General features: G+C 42.0%; 1 protein-coding gene across 1 annotated transcript in view; it reads left to right on the plus strand.

Moving 5' to 3' along the window:
• The window catches only part of LOC127629543 (WSC domain-containing protein 1-like), a 56,350-nt gene that overhangs the window by 35,919 nt on the left and 4,438 nt on the right, over nt 1-15,993 (plus strand). The window contains exons 4-8 of the mRNA XM_052106631.1: nt 2,262-2,446; nt 5,621-5,742; nt 7,800-7,971; nt 11,783-11,947; nt 13,121-13,321. Of these exons, the coding sequence (XP_051962591.1) occupies nt 2,262-2,446; nt 5,621-5,742; nt 7,800-7,971; nt 11,783-11,947; nt 13,121-13,321 (845 nt within the window). The remainder of the gene's footprint in view (nt 1-2,261; nt 2,447-5,620; nt 5,743-7,799; nt 7,972-11,782; nt 11,948-13,120; nt 13,322-15,993) is intronic.

A 15,993-nucleotide genomic window follows, 5' to 3' on the forward strand; every position in this document is an offset into this window, starting at 1 on the left:
TGGCGCTGGCTCTTGGACGGTCGAGGCTACAGGCGCTGGCTCACTGACATCAGAGGCTACAGGCTCGCTCACCGTGAAAGGCGTGGGCTTTGGCTCGCAGACCGGGGCAGGCGTTGGCTCAGGCTCGTTGACCGTGGCTGGGTTATGCCGGAAGGCGGAAGCCCGTCTTCTCTCCCTCCTACGAGCAGACGAAGTGGACCGTGCTGGTTCTAGGGATACCGCTGGCGTGGGGGATTGTTCGTTGACTGATGGGGTTGGCGTGGCAGGGAGCGCCAGAGACGGCTGGGGAGTCTCCGCTGTGGGTGGTGAGGTTGGGTCCTCCTTGGAAACGACCACAGTAAACGGAGAGCCGCTCAACAGTAGGGTCGCCTCCAGGAGGTCGCGGAGGGTCCAGCCGCGTGTCGTCAGAGGCAACAGCTCCTGCAGCGAAGGGTTCAGGTTATCCCGGAAAAAAACCACCAAGGCAGAGTCCGGGAAGTCGGAGAGGCTTGCCAGAGCAAGGAAGTCTCGGATGTGGCTTTCTATGGGACGGTCCCCCTGTCGCAAACAGAGCAGCTGGTAGTTGGCCCGAAAAACTGCTGGATCCATTGTGTGGTCGATCGTTCTGTAATGCTTGGCAGACAACAAGGCAGACGAAGGTTGAGGATCCACAAGCAGTAACTTTATTTAACTAAACAAACACAAAGGAAAACCCACGACGGGGAAATAAACATAAGCAGGGAACTCGGGAAGGAAACACAGAGCAGGCTTAACAAACATACCAACAAACATTACTAACATGCAACGATTGACAGGGACTGAACAAACAGGCAGGGTATAAATACAAGACAGGACCAATGAACAACCAGAACTCAAAATGACATGATGAGATGATGAACAGAAACCAATGGGAAACTAACGAGGACAAGTGAGAACAATGAACAATGAACACAATGGCTAACAAGACTATGGAGGTACAGAAGGTTCAAAAGTGAAAACTATGGAGTGACGAAAGTATCAAAATGGAAGACAAAAGGGAAACAGTAAAACAGGACAAGGTCATACGTTACACCACTACAAAGTGGTTTCGGCTAGCATTGCAGGGCATGGAGAAGGAGAGATAGATATTTGGCTCAGCAAGCTGGCCAATCACCAGCTGTTAGCCCCCTGGGCTGACTCTAGCTCACAGGCTGGGATGGACAGAGAGATGCTGCAGGACTTTATCAGAATCTCTACTGGGTCTGGGCTGTATTCAGGGGCTTTAATTCGAGTGGCGTAATGCATCTTGGAGTCTCAGTGCTAAGGGAAAAAACCAAACCAAACCCAGCTTTTTCAGCCAGCTTTTATTTAACCTTCTGTTGTCATTTATAATCTGTCATTTATATTGATGCAACAAGAATGTGCATGTTTAATGTCAAGATTATTGTAAATAAGTATATGGTTTAGGTAGGCTTCTTTATTATTTAAAGGAACCGTTTACGCCAAAATCATGTACTCACCCTCATGATGTTCCAAAAATTCTGCCTAATATCTGTAAGAAAGATGTTTGGGGCTTGGGTAGCTCAGCGAGTAAAGACGCTAACTACCACCCCTGGAGTCACGAGTTCGAATCCAGGGCATGCTGACTGACTCCAGTCAGGTCTCCTAAGCTAGGGTAAAGTCACATGGGGTAACGTTCTCGCTCTCGGTGGGGCGCTTGGATGCGCGGGCAACAGCGTGAAGCCTCCACATGCGCTACGTCTCCGCGGTTACACACTCAACAAGCCACATGATAAGATGCGTGGATTGACGGCCTCAGACAACTGATATTCATCCTCCGCCACCCAAATTGAGGCGAGTCACTACGCCACCATGAGGATTTAAAGTGCATATGGAATTGGGGATTCCAAATTGGGGAGAAAGTGGAGAAAAAATAGAAAGATGTTCATAGGGGTTTGGAACAACATGAGGGTGAGTAAATGATGACATAATTAAAAGTTTTGGATGAACCATCCCTTTAAGAATTTGTCAACACAAAGTGCCCCAACATAGACAAAAATTTTATTGCAGGTTATTCTGTGACAATATAACTTTATTAAATCAGATTTATAAAGTTAAATCACTATTTTCTTATAAAATTATTAAACAATGCATTAACATTTCTTTTATTATTTTATAAATGTAACATTGTCCTGTATTAAGCCATTGTAATAGAGATTTCGCTGTAAATGTTCGTGTTAGTCATCAACAGTGTCTGCCTTTTTGTGAGTATAATTAGATTTTGAATGTTTTGTTTTACACAGCGGGTACCAGTTTGCTGGCCTTGAATATGGGTCTGAGTGTTACTGTGGCAACCGCATCACAAGTGCTCGGATGAAAGAGGAGGAGTGTAATTTGGACTGCAAAGGGGAGAAAGGCTCCATCTGTGGAGGTGTGTCCCGTCTGTCCGTTTACAAGGTGGAGGAGGTTCTTCCTGGCCAGCGGAGATGTAAGTGCCTGAAATAAGTTTATCTTGCCACAGGTCAGAACTTCCAACCCCACTTCTATTTGTCACATGTCAATTATCTGCTTGTCACATGTTAACTGGGACATATGTCTAGCATGAAGGCTTTAACATCACATTCGAAAGAGCACCAAATTCATTACCCACAAAATTCAGGAAGTGAATAGATTTTACACACACATATGTAAGTCTTATAAGTAATATGCATCTATCTGTCACAGATAAGTCTAGTACTAAATCATGAGAATATGATGAATATCACACACACACACACAAACAAATCATGTGTTTTAATAATTATGCTGCATTGTTATTGTGGGCAAAAAGTGTTTAAAGTGTCTGAAATGCAGTGGCAGAAATCAGTAAACACACACACACACACAAACAGAAATGCACACACCTGCTTGTCCTACCCAGAGCTGCTTCTGCAGGTGATACACAGTCTGGCAGTACAGCTTTGATGTGGCCATATGTTTGAAACTGGTTCCTTCATCAGTCTCTTCCACATGCTGCTGGTCCTCTGTGATCTGTCCTAATGTCCCTGTGCAGATTCAGGCCAACTGAAGTCTGCCCAGCTCAGTGCTCACAGACACAGCTATTAAACCTTGACCATATGTGTTGTGCTCTAAATTGTAAATGCTCTCCATTGACCTAGATAATAAAGTTTTGATGAGAGGGATTTTGCAGTTTTTGGTTGTAAGATCTTAATGCAATGCAATTGTAAACCCATAAAGAATACTCAATTGAATTACAATTTCATGTAATGCCAACCTGTAAGCTGTAATTGTAAATCTGCTAATTTTAAAAGTTTGTCTTTTGTTTGTTTGTTAAAATATGCATTATGAATCATTTGCATTTTGTCAAATATGCACTCTGACAAATCTATAAATAATGTAATATAATCCTTTATTTATTGTTGTTTTTTTTATTTTATATACCATATATTAAATTATTAGATATGAACCTAAGAGAAAAATAAACCATTAATTATCTCAAAATAAAGAGCTCTATATCCACAGCTTACTATTTAGCTCACAGACGTTCTATTATTGTTTGATCTCTTTTTGTTAAAAATTTAAATATGCATAAAACAAAGTTTCAATGTTAATTTATCATCAACCGAAGCTCAAGTTAAGAGGCTAAAGTTCAGTTAAATGTTTTATTGTCTCTATTACATTAAAATGTATTACGTAAGATTCAAATATAATCTGCAAAGTATATGATTCTGTACATCAATAATGTTAATTTTAATAGCTTTGTACAGTATGCATTATAACAATGTATGTAAATACATGAGTATATTATATACATCTCATGGCTTCAAACACAACACTTAAATTTATAATATGTAAAATGGGCCTTGGTGAACAGAGAGGTCCTCAGGTCCTGATATAGCCTATTTTTATAGATTATTTTTCATATTCCTCAAAAGAATAATATTTTTTCATGCATGTGATAGTAACTGGTTACCTCAGTACACTTGATGTAGTTGAACAGTCCCTGCTGTCTGCTAAGATGTTGGCAGACTAAGCCAAGGCCTGCAGTGGTTCTCTGTGGTATTGTCTGTTTTTATAGCAATATGTTTGATACTTTTATGCAGCTGTATCTCATTCACGGCCCTTACAAAGAATCATGTGATCCCTACAAAAGCAAATAGCATTTTGCTGGGCCTTTTCATTAATTTGAAGAGGCAAACAAAAGTCCCAGGGTTTCACAGAGTGCTTGTTTACTCTGCAGCGGTAACACAGTGTCATGGTGGCCTTGCACACACTAGCTAATGAAAATGCCTTAATCACAGTATCCATCCACACACATTTGGTGTTTGTCGATGAAGTGAATCTGTTTTCTTTATTCAACTGTTGTTCATTCTATGTTTAATATTTGGATCAGTAATGTTAAAGGAATAGCTTATCCAAAAATGAAAATCCTGCCATCGCTTGCCCATTTACATTTGTTGAATTCAGCTGACACTCTTATTCAGAGGGATTTGCAAAAGCAGAATGATGCTTTAAGCTTAAAATGGATGCAAAAGCAGAATAAAAGTATCCTAAAAGTGGTCCATATAACTCATGCACTATATGTCAATTATTCTGAAGCCATCTGTTTGCCAGCTTTGTCTGAGAAACAGACCAAAATTTAAGTTAGTACTCACTGAAATCATCATATTGACAATGATCTCCATGCCATTGTAAGTGTTCATAAGAGAAACAGCAATATCTGATTTATAAATGACGAATCATTCTTTCGAGTCAGATGCTTTAAATGATTCGGTTGATCCAATTGACAAAATTTGTCTGAATGATTATTTAATCATTCTGATCTGGAGCATTAGTTCAACTCTCTGAAACAGATCCAGTTGCAGCAGTTAACTGCTCTCTGAAGGGGAATGGATATTAGCTTCAGACAGTTCAGGCATTTATAACGATTACATTTGCAATAGATATTTATTATGTAGATACAATTATGTAGACATACACTGTTGTATGGGCTGGTTTGAGAATTTCTGTAACTCCTGATCTCCTAGGATTTTTACACACAACAGTCTCTAGAATTTACTCATAAAGGTGCCAAAATCATTGATGAGAGAAGTCAACATAGATTTGCCATATTGGTTCGAACTGACAAAGTCTACTGTAACTCCAGATAACCGCTCTGTACAATTGTGGTGAGAAGAATAGCATCTTTGAATAGCATGCGGGTTGGCGCTGTTTTGGTGGCATGAGATGGACCTACACAATATTAGGCAGGTGGTTTTATATTGTGGCTGATCGGTTATATTCCATTAGTTGGAAGTATACCATTATAATGTTTCTATAGTGTGTGTATATGATATTGTTAGAAGAGGGTTAGTTTTAAATCAAAATGGCAAATTAAGGCATCCTGAGTTGTCAGCAAATTCACTTAGATTAAAGAGAGGACCTCCAGCTGTGCCTTTAAGGGATTTGAAAAAGTAAAAGAAACCAAGGAAACATTTTGAATGTATTCATGTAGCTTAGTTTCCTGTTTCTGAGGTTTCCTGGCTGTTCACTCCTTGAACTGTTTGAAGTTGTTTTAAAGGTCTGTAAAGCAATAAATTGAGGGTCGGCACAAAATGCTGTGTTCCCCTACATAATTTTTGTTGTCAATCAGCAATATTCTTCATACCTTCTTTGCCTTCAGACAGGAATGTGCGCTACCGGGGGTGCTTCAAACAACCTGACAACACAACTGCAGCTTCCCTGGTCCATGTTGTCCAGCCCAACCTTACTTCCCATTGGTGCACTGAGACCTGCATGGATCAGGTCTGTCATAGTTCTCAACAGCTTTGCAACATACTAACTTTTATCTTCTCTTACTATATCAATACTAGTGGTTCTTTTGAGCTTTATTGAGACTGACATGAGCAGAAACAGTTGTCAAAAACAACAGCAGCAAAATAGGGGGGAATAAATTATTATTATTTGTTTTATTAGAATTTTTTGTACACTATTTATAAAAGAATAATAAAGAGGTGTGGGCAAAACTCCCCCAAAAAATGGATGCGGTACAGGGGTGAAATGAGGTCCAGGGTCATTAAAGACCCGAAATATGCGTATAAGGGTTAATAGTACCAGGAACTGCATAGGTCCAACTGGGCGTGACGAATTCGGCGGCAAACGCTTCATCCCCGCCAGTGAGACGCACCTATAGCCGACAGCTTGGGGACGGCGGCAAAACGAAGCCGTGCGGACATTTTTTGCTATCTGGGTATATGCAATATTATAGGGCTTTTCCACTGCATGGTACAACTTGACTCCACTCGACTCTGCTCGCTTTTTTGGGGTTTCCACTGTGGATAGTACCTGGTACCTGATACTTTTTTAGTACCACCTCGGTCGAGGTTCCATCCGATACTAAATGTGACGTCAAAATCCTGCAGATCACTGATTGGTCAGAGAGAATCGTCACTACCAGCGTCACTGGATTCCGACAGGTGACATCAACCCGCTAGTTTTAAAGTTAGCAACAGCGATAACAGTATAATTTGTTCACGCGACTTTCGAATTGTGAAAAAGAAATGGCTGTGTGCAAAACCACGCCATGGTCAATATGGTAAATGGTCTGCACTTATATAGCGCTTTTTTTTTAACCTTAGAGGTTACCAAAGCACTTTACACTGTTTCCCAATCACCCATTCACACACACACACTCATACACCAATAAACAAGTTGCAGACGGTCCACTCGTTAACATTGAGTGAAACAAAAAAGTCTCTCAGGAAATGTATCAGCTGTTGGCCACACACGGCTATGACCGGTCCTACCAACAGTGTAGGAAAAAGTAAAAAAAATTTTTTAAATTGACTACAGAACCATCAAGGAAAGGTGGAAGTGGTTCGACCAAATGGACACTATCTAAACCAGCAAGCAATGGGAGGAGAGTGAAACAGACCTAAAACAACCAGGCCAATTTAACTGTTACACTTGTGTAAAATCACCATGCAACAACTGCTTTATGCAGCACAATGAGTTAGTAGCTAACAGCTAGCGATCATGTTATTATTTTGGTCAGTTTTTTCATGTTTAAGATGATGTCACGGCAGTAGAGGTGGCACAACTATGACGATCAGCCTATAATCCCACCCACGTTGAGATGGCACTAAACTGGAGTGGAAATGCAAGCTCAGAAAAGTAAAGCGAGTAGAGTTGAGGCGAGTCAAACCGTAACGTGCAGTGGAAAATTGCCATTATTACCATCACATAGGCTGAATAGAATTGTTTTTTTCTTGCATTAAACATTGTATTTTCCCTGCTGTTCATGACCGTAAGATCGGTTATGCGACCCTACAATTTAGAACCACTGTACTAGATTAAAGTGGATTAGATATGGCTCTGTTTTAATTATAACACTGTTAGGTGACCACATTTTAAGGTTTGATCTTTCCCACTGTCTTCTGAAAACAATCTGCTTGTTTAAACTTTAATATGTCCCTATAGAGAATAAATTCACTCTGTAATCAATGCTCCATGCTGCTTCAATGCCTTGATTGCAGTATAATTTAAGCCATCTCTGTCAGATGGTCAAGCTTTGTTGCACTCCAGCAACATGGTCAATTAATTTATCCTCATCTTCAGCTGAGAAACTAATCACACTGCTTGAAATGCTTTCAAATAGTTGTAATTTGATGTATGATAGAGAGAGATTGGTGTCATCTTTGACAAAAATAGATGGGCATGAACATTTAGGTTAATTAATTTATTTGTGTAAAGGAAAGTGTAAAGATATTGTAGCTGTTTTTCACTACTTTTATTCAGCTAGTTAATTTCAGTGGTGCAAATAAATATCCCATAAAAACATATTCCCTGTTCTTCCACATCAGGAGTTTCCTCTGGCCATGATCAGGAAGCCAGACTGTTACTGTGGTTATTCCACCCCTCACTTCACTCTTCATGATCCGGTGAAAGAGCAGTTCTGTGCTCTGGGCAACATCAGTTTGAATATCAGGAGTTCCCAGCAGCTCTTTCTCCAGGTCTACCAGACACCCGTTCAGGGTAAGACTGTGAATCTAAGGACATATTCTCACTGGTCTTAATAATTGCCTAGGTGCTCATGTTTCCCTGCTCTGTCTATTTATTCTTCTCACGTAGAGCTTAGCCATCAGAAGTAAATATGGTATTTTTTAAAAGGGTACCTGTTCCTTCCATTAGAAGATTTAAATAATTTTAACCTTTTCCTCTGGTAGATCATAAATGAATGTATAAGTGAATACCTTTTTGTTTTTTGGAAATGGTGACCTTTAAAGCAACACATAGTAGCTCAAGGGAACCCACATAGAAAAGTTCTGAGACTGATACTTGCTTAAAAAATATCATTTGATATTTCCCCTGTGGTTATTATGTTAGTAAAGGTATCTTGAACCAAAACAGTCATTATTTAGTTTTAGCTGTCCATATTCTACCTGCTATGCCTTTATGATTTAATATTTTCGTATGATTAGCTAACAGTTTAAGCTCGGATGTACCCACTAAGAAAGAAAAATATTAATAACTACAGTCTTGACCAACACAAAATAGGTATGGTTTTAAAGCTTAGAAGCTGTACTTTACAATGTATATAGGCATTATGGACATGTCCTACAGTTGACGTTTACATATACCTTAGCCAAATACATTTAAACTACTTTTTTCACAATTCCTGACATTTAGTCATAGAAATCATTCCCTGTCTTAGGTCAGTTAGGATCACTACTTTATTTTAAGAATGTGAAATGTCAGAATAATAGTAGAGAGAGTTATTTCTTTCAGCTTTTATTTCTTTCATCACACTCCTTGTGGGTCAGAAGTTTACATACACTTTGTTAGTATTTGATAGCATTGCCTTTAAATTGTTTAACTTGGGTCAAACTTTTTGGGTAGCCTTCCACAAGCTTCTCACAATAAGTTGCTGAAATCTTGGCCCATTCTTACCTATTATTGTCATCAGTAAAAACATCAAACTGATCAAATAGCCATGTGTCATATGTCATTGGAAAGCTCTCAAAGAGCAGAATACAGCCAATATATACATATGTCTTTGACACATGTTAAATGTAAACATGTGTTGCTTATAAGCCACGTTTTTGCTTGTAACTTCACAAAAAAGTCTAATTTGCCCCGGTGCGACGCAATGTCTCGCACCCTCATCTGTTTGTCGCTATGGGCATCCCCCTGCGGCAGCAACACTGGCTTCGCCACAACCCGCCCCAGTAGGCTGGCCCCGGCGTCGAGCCATCTGCAGAAAGCAGACGCAACTGTCTCATGGTCGGGTGCCAATTACCCAAGAAAGGCTTAAAAGCATTCCCAGAGACAGGCAATCCAGGAAGTAGGAGATCCGCTGCACAGGAGCTGGTAAGAGCACCACTCCTTCCCCTGGTGGACGGCCGGGTGGAGGTTCTTTATTTTCCTTTTCTTATTTCACCGCATGCCCCAAGGGCCGAGGTAACCACATTCTAAGTAAAGAGTGGTTTTCTCATTTTCTGGGCCTCAGAGTACCGACTCTGTACCCAGCTGTGGCAAAAATCCGCCCCTGTGATAGTCTCCACAGGCTATGAGAACGAAAATCTTCCTCCCCATCCCAGGCTGTTCCGGAAGCAGTCACAAGGAGCCAGGAAAGTGTTTTGATGTCTCTAGACTCAGCACAGCCACAAGTGGCACCTCAGGCTCTGCCCCGTTGCGAGGCCCCGCATGCTGGTATGTCCAACACAGTTGTTCCCCCTTGCGTGGAGCTTGGGGGCTTGGCTCGCGCTTCCCAACCCCCCGTGATGGCAGATCAGGACTGTCTGACTCGGCTGCGCGATTCAGTTTGCTAGGCGCCTGCCCAGGTCCAGCAGCGTCCGCTTCACTATGGTGAGAGGCAAAAACGGTGTTGCTCTGTGTGCGGAGATCGCCTCCCTCCTACAGAAGGACTCGATAGAGCCTGTCCATCCAGCAGAGATGAAGAAGGGGTTTTACAGCCCCTACTTCATCGTACCCCAAAAAAAAGGCGGCGGGTTGCGGCCAATCTTGGACCTCTGAGTCTGACTCGTGCTTACCACCTCAACAGCACAGCGGATGCGCTGTCATGGGAGGTTATGCTCAGGGGAGAGTGGAGACTCCACCCTCAGGTGATCTCTCGATTCGACCAAGCACAGGTAGACCTGTTCGCTTCCCCAGAATCCTCCCACTGTCTACTCTGGTACTCTCTGACCGAGGCCCCCCTCGGCACTGATGCCCTGGTGCACAGCTGGCCCCTGGGGCTACCGAAATGTGCGTTTTCCCCAGGTGAGCCTACTTGCACAGACGTTGTGCAAAGTCATGCACGACATGACTAGGATCTTGGACCTCATGCTCCTCGCAACATACTCCTTATCCCAGTGGCCGACGAGTCTTAGGAGAGGCTTGCCGCTGCCCCAGTAAGTGCGTCACTTAGGCCCCCATACTGAGGGGGTTGTCTCCTTTGGTAACCCCGTGTGATGTATATTCCGCAAAATGGTTTCCCCGCTGGTAAACCGTGCCTTCCTTGGTCAGAGGGCCCTCTGTCCTTGGCCACCTTGTTTGTAGTAACTATCCTTGGGTAGGACCTACCACGGCGCCGCTCCACGCGACGTGCTTCCGCTCCGACCTGGTAAGTCTGTGTGTTGTATTCCACTTAGAAGCCCCCCCCCCCCTTCTTTTCTCAGGGCTGGGTTTGGTCTCCGCAGTGTCCTCCTTTTTGGATGGGGCCCTCATCTGAACAATTTTGTTCCTTTTTTGGGGAGAACAATAGAGAGATGGCTATGGCTGTGCCAACCAGTCCTTAAATGTCTGAGCAGTTAGCCGCTCCCTAAGTTGTAAGGGACCGCTTTATGCCTGCCAGTGTGGTGGGGGTAATTACGCGACAGCTTGCTGCACTGGCTACGAGGCACACAGAATTCTGCCTGTCTCGCACCGCCAGTCTCATGTGTCAACTCATCGACACAACGGCGAGTGAGTGACAGATAGGGAACGTCATAGTTACTGATGTAACCTCCATTCCCTGATGGAGGGAATGAGAAGTTGTGTCCCTCTTGCCACAACACTGAACCAATCGCTGAAATGGCCAAGTTTTTGGCTCGGCTCCTCAGTGAGAAACCTGAGTGCATGTTTGCAAGCAGCACTCCTTTTATACCCATATGTCCGGGGGAGTGGTATCCAAATCCCACATGCCAATTCTCATTGGCCTTTTCTCAAAGATCAGAGATGTCTGGGCTCCCAAGAGTGAACCCCTAGTGTCAAGCACTGTGTTTCCATCCATCAGGGAACGGAGTTTACATCAGTAACCATAACGCTAGCTTTCCTGGATCAGATGACTTCATCGTAAATTACGCAGTACATTATCCAGCGTCATTGTATGCTTAGTCAATCGTATTAGGATTCAGATCGCTGGAACCAGAGATAGTAGTCATCCAAATATGGGCAGAAAGTACCGTTTACTCTAATTACATATAGCCACCAGGAGATGGCATCAAGTATTTTGGGTATGCCACTGAAACAGGAAATCTTTAAAAATAACTTTAGAGCTTAAACCTCAGCCACTCTTTAATTACATATGGATCCTTCGGCATGCGGAAGGTGCTACACACAGCGAAAAACAGAAAAGTTAAAATTTGTTAGTAGTGAAAGTTTACTTTTCTTTTTCTCAAAAAAATAAAGGATTGAAGGAATATTAGGTTTTCCCATTATATGACCTATTTAAAAGTATTTAATTATATGTTATCTACGAGTAGACACAAATTAATCTGATGGCTGAAAATAATGGTTTTATGATGTTTGTGCATACTTTTTCTTATAAGTGGCAAATAAATATTTGGAATCCCATTTTGTAAAGACTCCAGATGCACAGAGAAGAAGTTTCTGCCGGAGAAGTCGAGCTCTCTGGTGGCTTTATCCAGTTTTCCTGGTGCTGGGAACACCTGGGTGAGGCACCTGATCGAGCTTGCAACAGGCTACTACACAGGCAGTTACTACTTTGATGGCACCCTCTACAACAGAGGTAACACTAACACTATTGCCATTCTGTCTGTGATAATAAATCTTGTCATTTTAGAAGCTCATATACATCTCTGCTGGTCCTGCAAATTCAGCCACTCAGAAAGATAATAATGCCTGGATATTTGATGAGATGAGATTATCATTGCTATCCCTTTTGATGAGGTCTTCAGTTCTGCTGTTACACCCCATCCATTCTTTGTCCTCCTGTCATGCAGGGATAGAACTGGCCATAGGGAGTACAATAGAGAAGCAATATATGCTTTGTTCTGTAAAGCAGGTTTGGGCACCCTGTTATTCAATTTATTGAAAAGCGAAGTGTATAATACTGGTTTTGATCCCAAGTCTCACTGATTTCATTCCTATCCTTCGACAACCTAAACATTTCACACATTTTATATTTTTCTGCTTACAGGATTGTTGTAATTCAATTGTGCTGTCTTACAATGTACAGCTATTTAAGACCGCAAAGTACAGTGAAAATAAATACATATCAATATAATACAGCAGGTTGTGGTTTGTACTTCTATATGTGTATGTGATGCACAAAGTATAATGGGTGAATATACACTCCATCCTAGTCTGTCCCTGGCTAAGGCACTGATAGAAACTGGGCATTTCACCTAAATTGAATCTACCTCCACAATTTCATGGCATTAATTGCATTACTAACAAAAAACTGCCTGCAAAACATTTGCAAATAGTGCCCATGTCAAAAGCAAATTGCATTTGTATGCATATCAGAAGAAGATAATCTAATAAGGAGTTTGTGTGAATTGACAACCGTTCTCAGCTTTTTATATCTATAAATCTATGTCATTTCTTTTTCTTCAGCTCCTCCAGTTCCACTATTTGAGATTGTGCAAAAGTCTATGTGCATTTAGTGGGAACGGCTGACCTTTTGTTCTATTTCAAATGCCAAACTTTATTGAGCCTTTTTTTTCTGTCATTAAATAACTTGACCTGCCTTGAAAGTCACAGTGCCTTTTCAGATCTATCACAGAGCCTGAAACATTTGCCTGAGGGGGGTATTGGTGCTCATGCTTAGTGTAACAGCATTTTTCAATACAGTTTGGGAATTATTTGTTTGGATTTAGAGGTGGCACTGATTGGTCGCCAATTGGTCGATTGGTCGTTGGCTGTATCTGCTAATTCTCTTCTCCTTCCAACTCTGCAGGCTTTAAGGGTGAGAAAGATTACTGGAAGAGTGGACGAACCATCTGTGTGAAAACACACGAGAGCAGTCAGCGGGATATAGAGATGTATGACTCAGCAATCCTGTTGATAAGAAACCCCTACCATTCACTAATGGCTGAGTTCAACCGCAAATGTGCCGGGCATCTCGGTTATGCTTCTGATCAGCATTGGAAGAGCAAAGGTATTATGACTGCATTATGTGTTTAGCTCTGCAGGGTGCATGACTTACAGACACAAAAATTAGTACACATACTCTATAAGATTACACAGTGCCTTCTCATGATGAAAATGCACAGTCACACAATCATGTGGTTTTAAAAAGATTCCTTTTTACAGTGTGTAATGTAGTCTAATGGAAAGGAGGAGGCGAGAACCGGCTTGACAATATAAATTATATTTTAATTATAAACTGAAACAAAAAGACACAAACACACACATGACGGACATGTCCGTAAACGCTCTCTCTCCCTCGCACAATCCTCCGCATTCGGCCTTTATCCCTCTCGGAGGCTTGATTAGCCTGATAAGGGACCGGGTGTGTAGAATCACGACCCGGCCCCGCCCTCCGCCCTGCCACACAGTGCTTGCAAGGCAGCACTGTGTTTCATTTATTTTAATTTTTCTCCCCAATTTGGAATGCCCAATTCCCAAAGTCCTTGTGGTGGCTTAGTGACTTGCCTCAATCCGGGTGGCGAGGATGAATTTCAGTTGCCTCCGTGTCTGAGATCGCCAATCTGTGCATCTTATCATGTGGCTTGTTGAGCGTATTACCGCAGAGACATAGTGCATGTGGAGGCCTCACGCTATTCTCTGCGGCATCCACGCACAACTAGCCACGCGCCCCATGGAGAGCAAGAACCACATTATAATGACCATGAGGAGATTACCCCATGTGACTCGAACCTCCCTAGCAACCTGGCCAATTTGGTTATTTAGGAGACCTGGCTGGAGTTACTCAGCATGCCCTGGATTTGCGACTCCAGGGGTGGTAGTCAGTGTCTTTACTTGCTGAGCTAGCCAAGCCCCCAAGGCAGCACTGTATTAACGTACCTCAGACATCCTGATTTTCGTTATTTAATTCCTAATCTCAGGTGTTAAACTTCTGTAATTCATTCAGCCTGAACCAACTTTTTTTGCGTACTGTTAAAGTATATACTACATTCATGAAGAACATACTTCTCGGCAATTAAAATATAAAAATGTTCTTTAGGAAAGCAGGTGAGTAGTGTGTAAACATTCCTGGACATACAGTGACAAGAAAAGGATGTGGAATTAGCTGGTTTTCTGCATTAATTGGTTATAAATTGTGATCTCATCTTCATCAAAGTCTCAAGAATAGACAAAGCACAACGTGCATAAGCTAACAACACAAAAACAAAAAAACATGTCTTTACTGAACACATCCCATTAAACATTCACGGTGCTGTGGAAAAAGTAAGTGAAGTAAGTAAGTAAGTGGCCAAGTGAGGCCATCAGCCGAATACGTAAAGCCATGGCCACATTTCTAGGCCTAAAATGCCTATGGAACCGCAAGAATATCAGAAACAAAACCAAAGGGCGTGTATACATGGCAACAGTACGTGCAACGTTGCTGTATGGTAGTGAATCGTGGAACACTAAGAAAGGGGACCTGAAAAAAACTAGAAATATTTGACCACTGCTGCCTGCGGTCTATCACGAAAGTTCGCCTTATAGACAGAATCACCAATGAGGATATTCGGCAAAGATGCGGAATCCAACTACCGCTATCAGAACTAATTACCAAACGTCTCTGGAAATGGCTTGGCCATGTGCTAAGAATGCCCGAGGATAGGCTACCACAAAAAGCGTTCCTATGCACAAACGGCCCTCGCTGGAAGCGGCCCCGAGGTGGTGTATTAACGTCCGCTAAACGCTATTTTCAAAAAGCAGCAGAACAATTTATTATGAAGCCGTTTAATCTTAGTCGTAAAGCATATGCAAACACTTGGACCGGGCACCTACAAACACATGCCAAAGATCGCCATCAATGGAAGGACATCACTTGTGAAGCGACGCATATCCACGTTGGATGAAGCCGTCGTTAAGTAAAAAAGGATGATTTTATGTAGAAAACAGTGACTCACAAAAAAATGACTTTAGCTGGGTTTTCACAGACAGGGTCACATATTCTTAGAATGTTTGGTGTGAATGACTCTCTTGAGGTAATTTTACAGCATCTCTATTGGGTTAAGGTCTGGCCTCTAACTGGGACACTTCAACAGGAGACAGGGGAGGACACCCCGGCAGAAAACCCAGCAGGCACGACCGCTGTAAGGAGGCAGCCCATACATCGTGCTAGGTCCCGTAGGGCTAATAACCCACGTGGGGTGAACTATTCAGAGCACAATACAGAAAGAACCTGATGGATACAGCTGACAAAATACCAATGCCTAACAGCACATACAGGAAAAGCAAAAAAGAAAAGTAGCAGCTCTAACCCACACCTCCAATCTAGTTTCATTAAATGGATGCCTGGTTTGCCAACTCCTGAATCGAATTAGCTTTCGTTAACGTCATTAGACTAGGGGTTCACATACTTTTTCCAACATACACTGTGAATGTTTGAATGATGTATTCAGTATGTGCAAGAAAAATACATTAGTTTGTGTGTTATTAGTTCAAACGGATTGTGTTTGTTCATTATTGTAACCAGATTTTAAGACAAATTTATACATACAGTAAATGCAGGTAATTCCAAAGAGTTCAAATACTTTTTCTTTCCACTGTATATCCTGGAATGTGGGTATTGTCCAGTGACCTGTATATATGACATAGTAACAACAACTGTGAAGATTTTATATTCAGATTTTGTTAAACAAGTACAATTAAACC

The sequence above is a fragment of the Xyrauchen texanus genome, chromosome 36 (genome assembly GCF_025860055.1).
Source record: "Xyrauchen texanus isolate HMW12.3.18 chromosome 36, RBS_HiC_50CHRs, whole genome shotgun sequence".
Taxonomy (NCBI): domain Eukaryota; kingdom Metazoa; phylum Chordata; class Actinopteri; order Cypriniformes; family Catostomidae; genus Xyrauchen; species Xyrauchen texanus.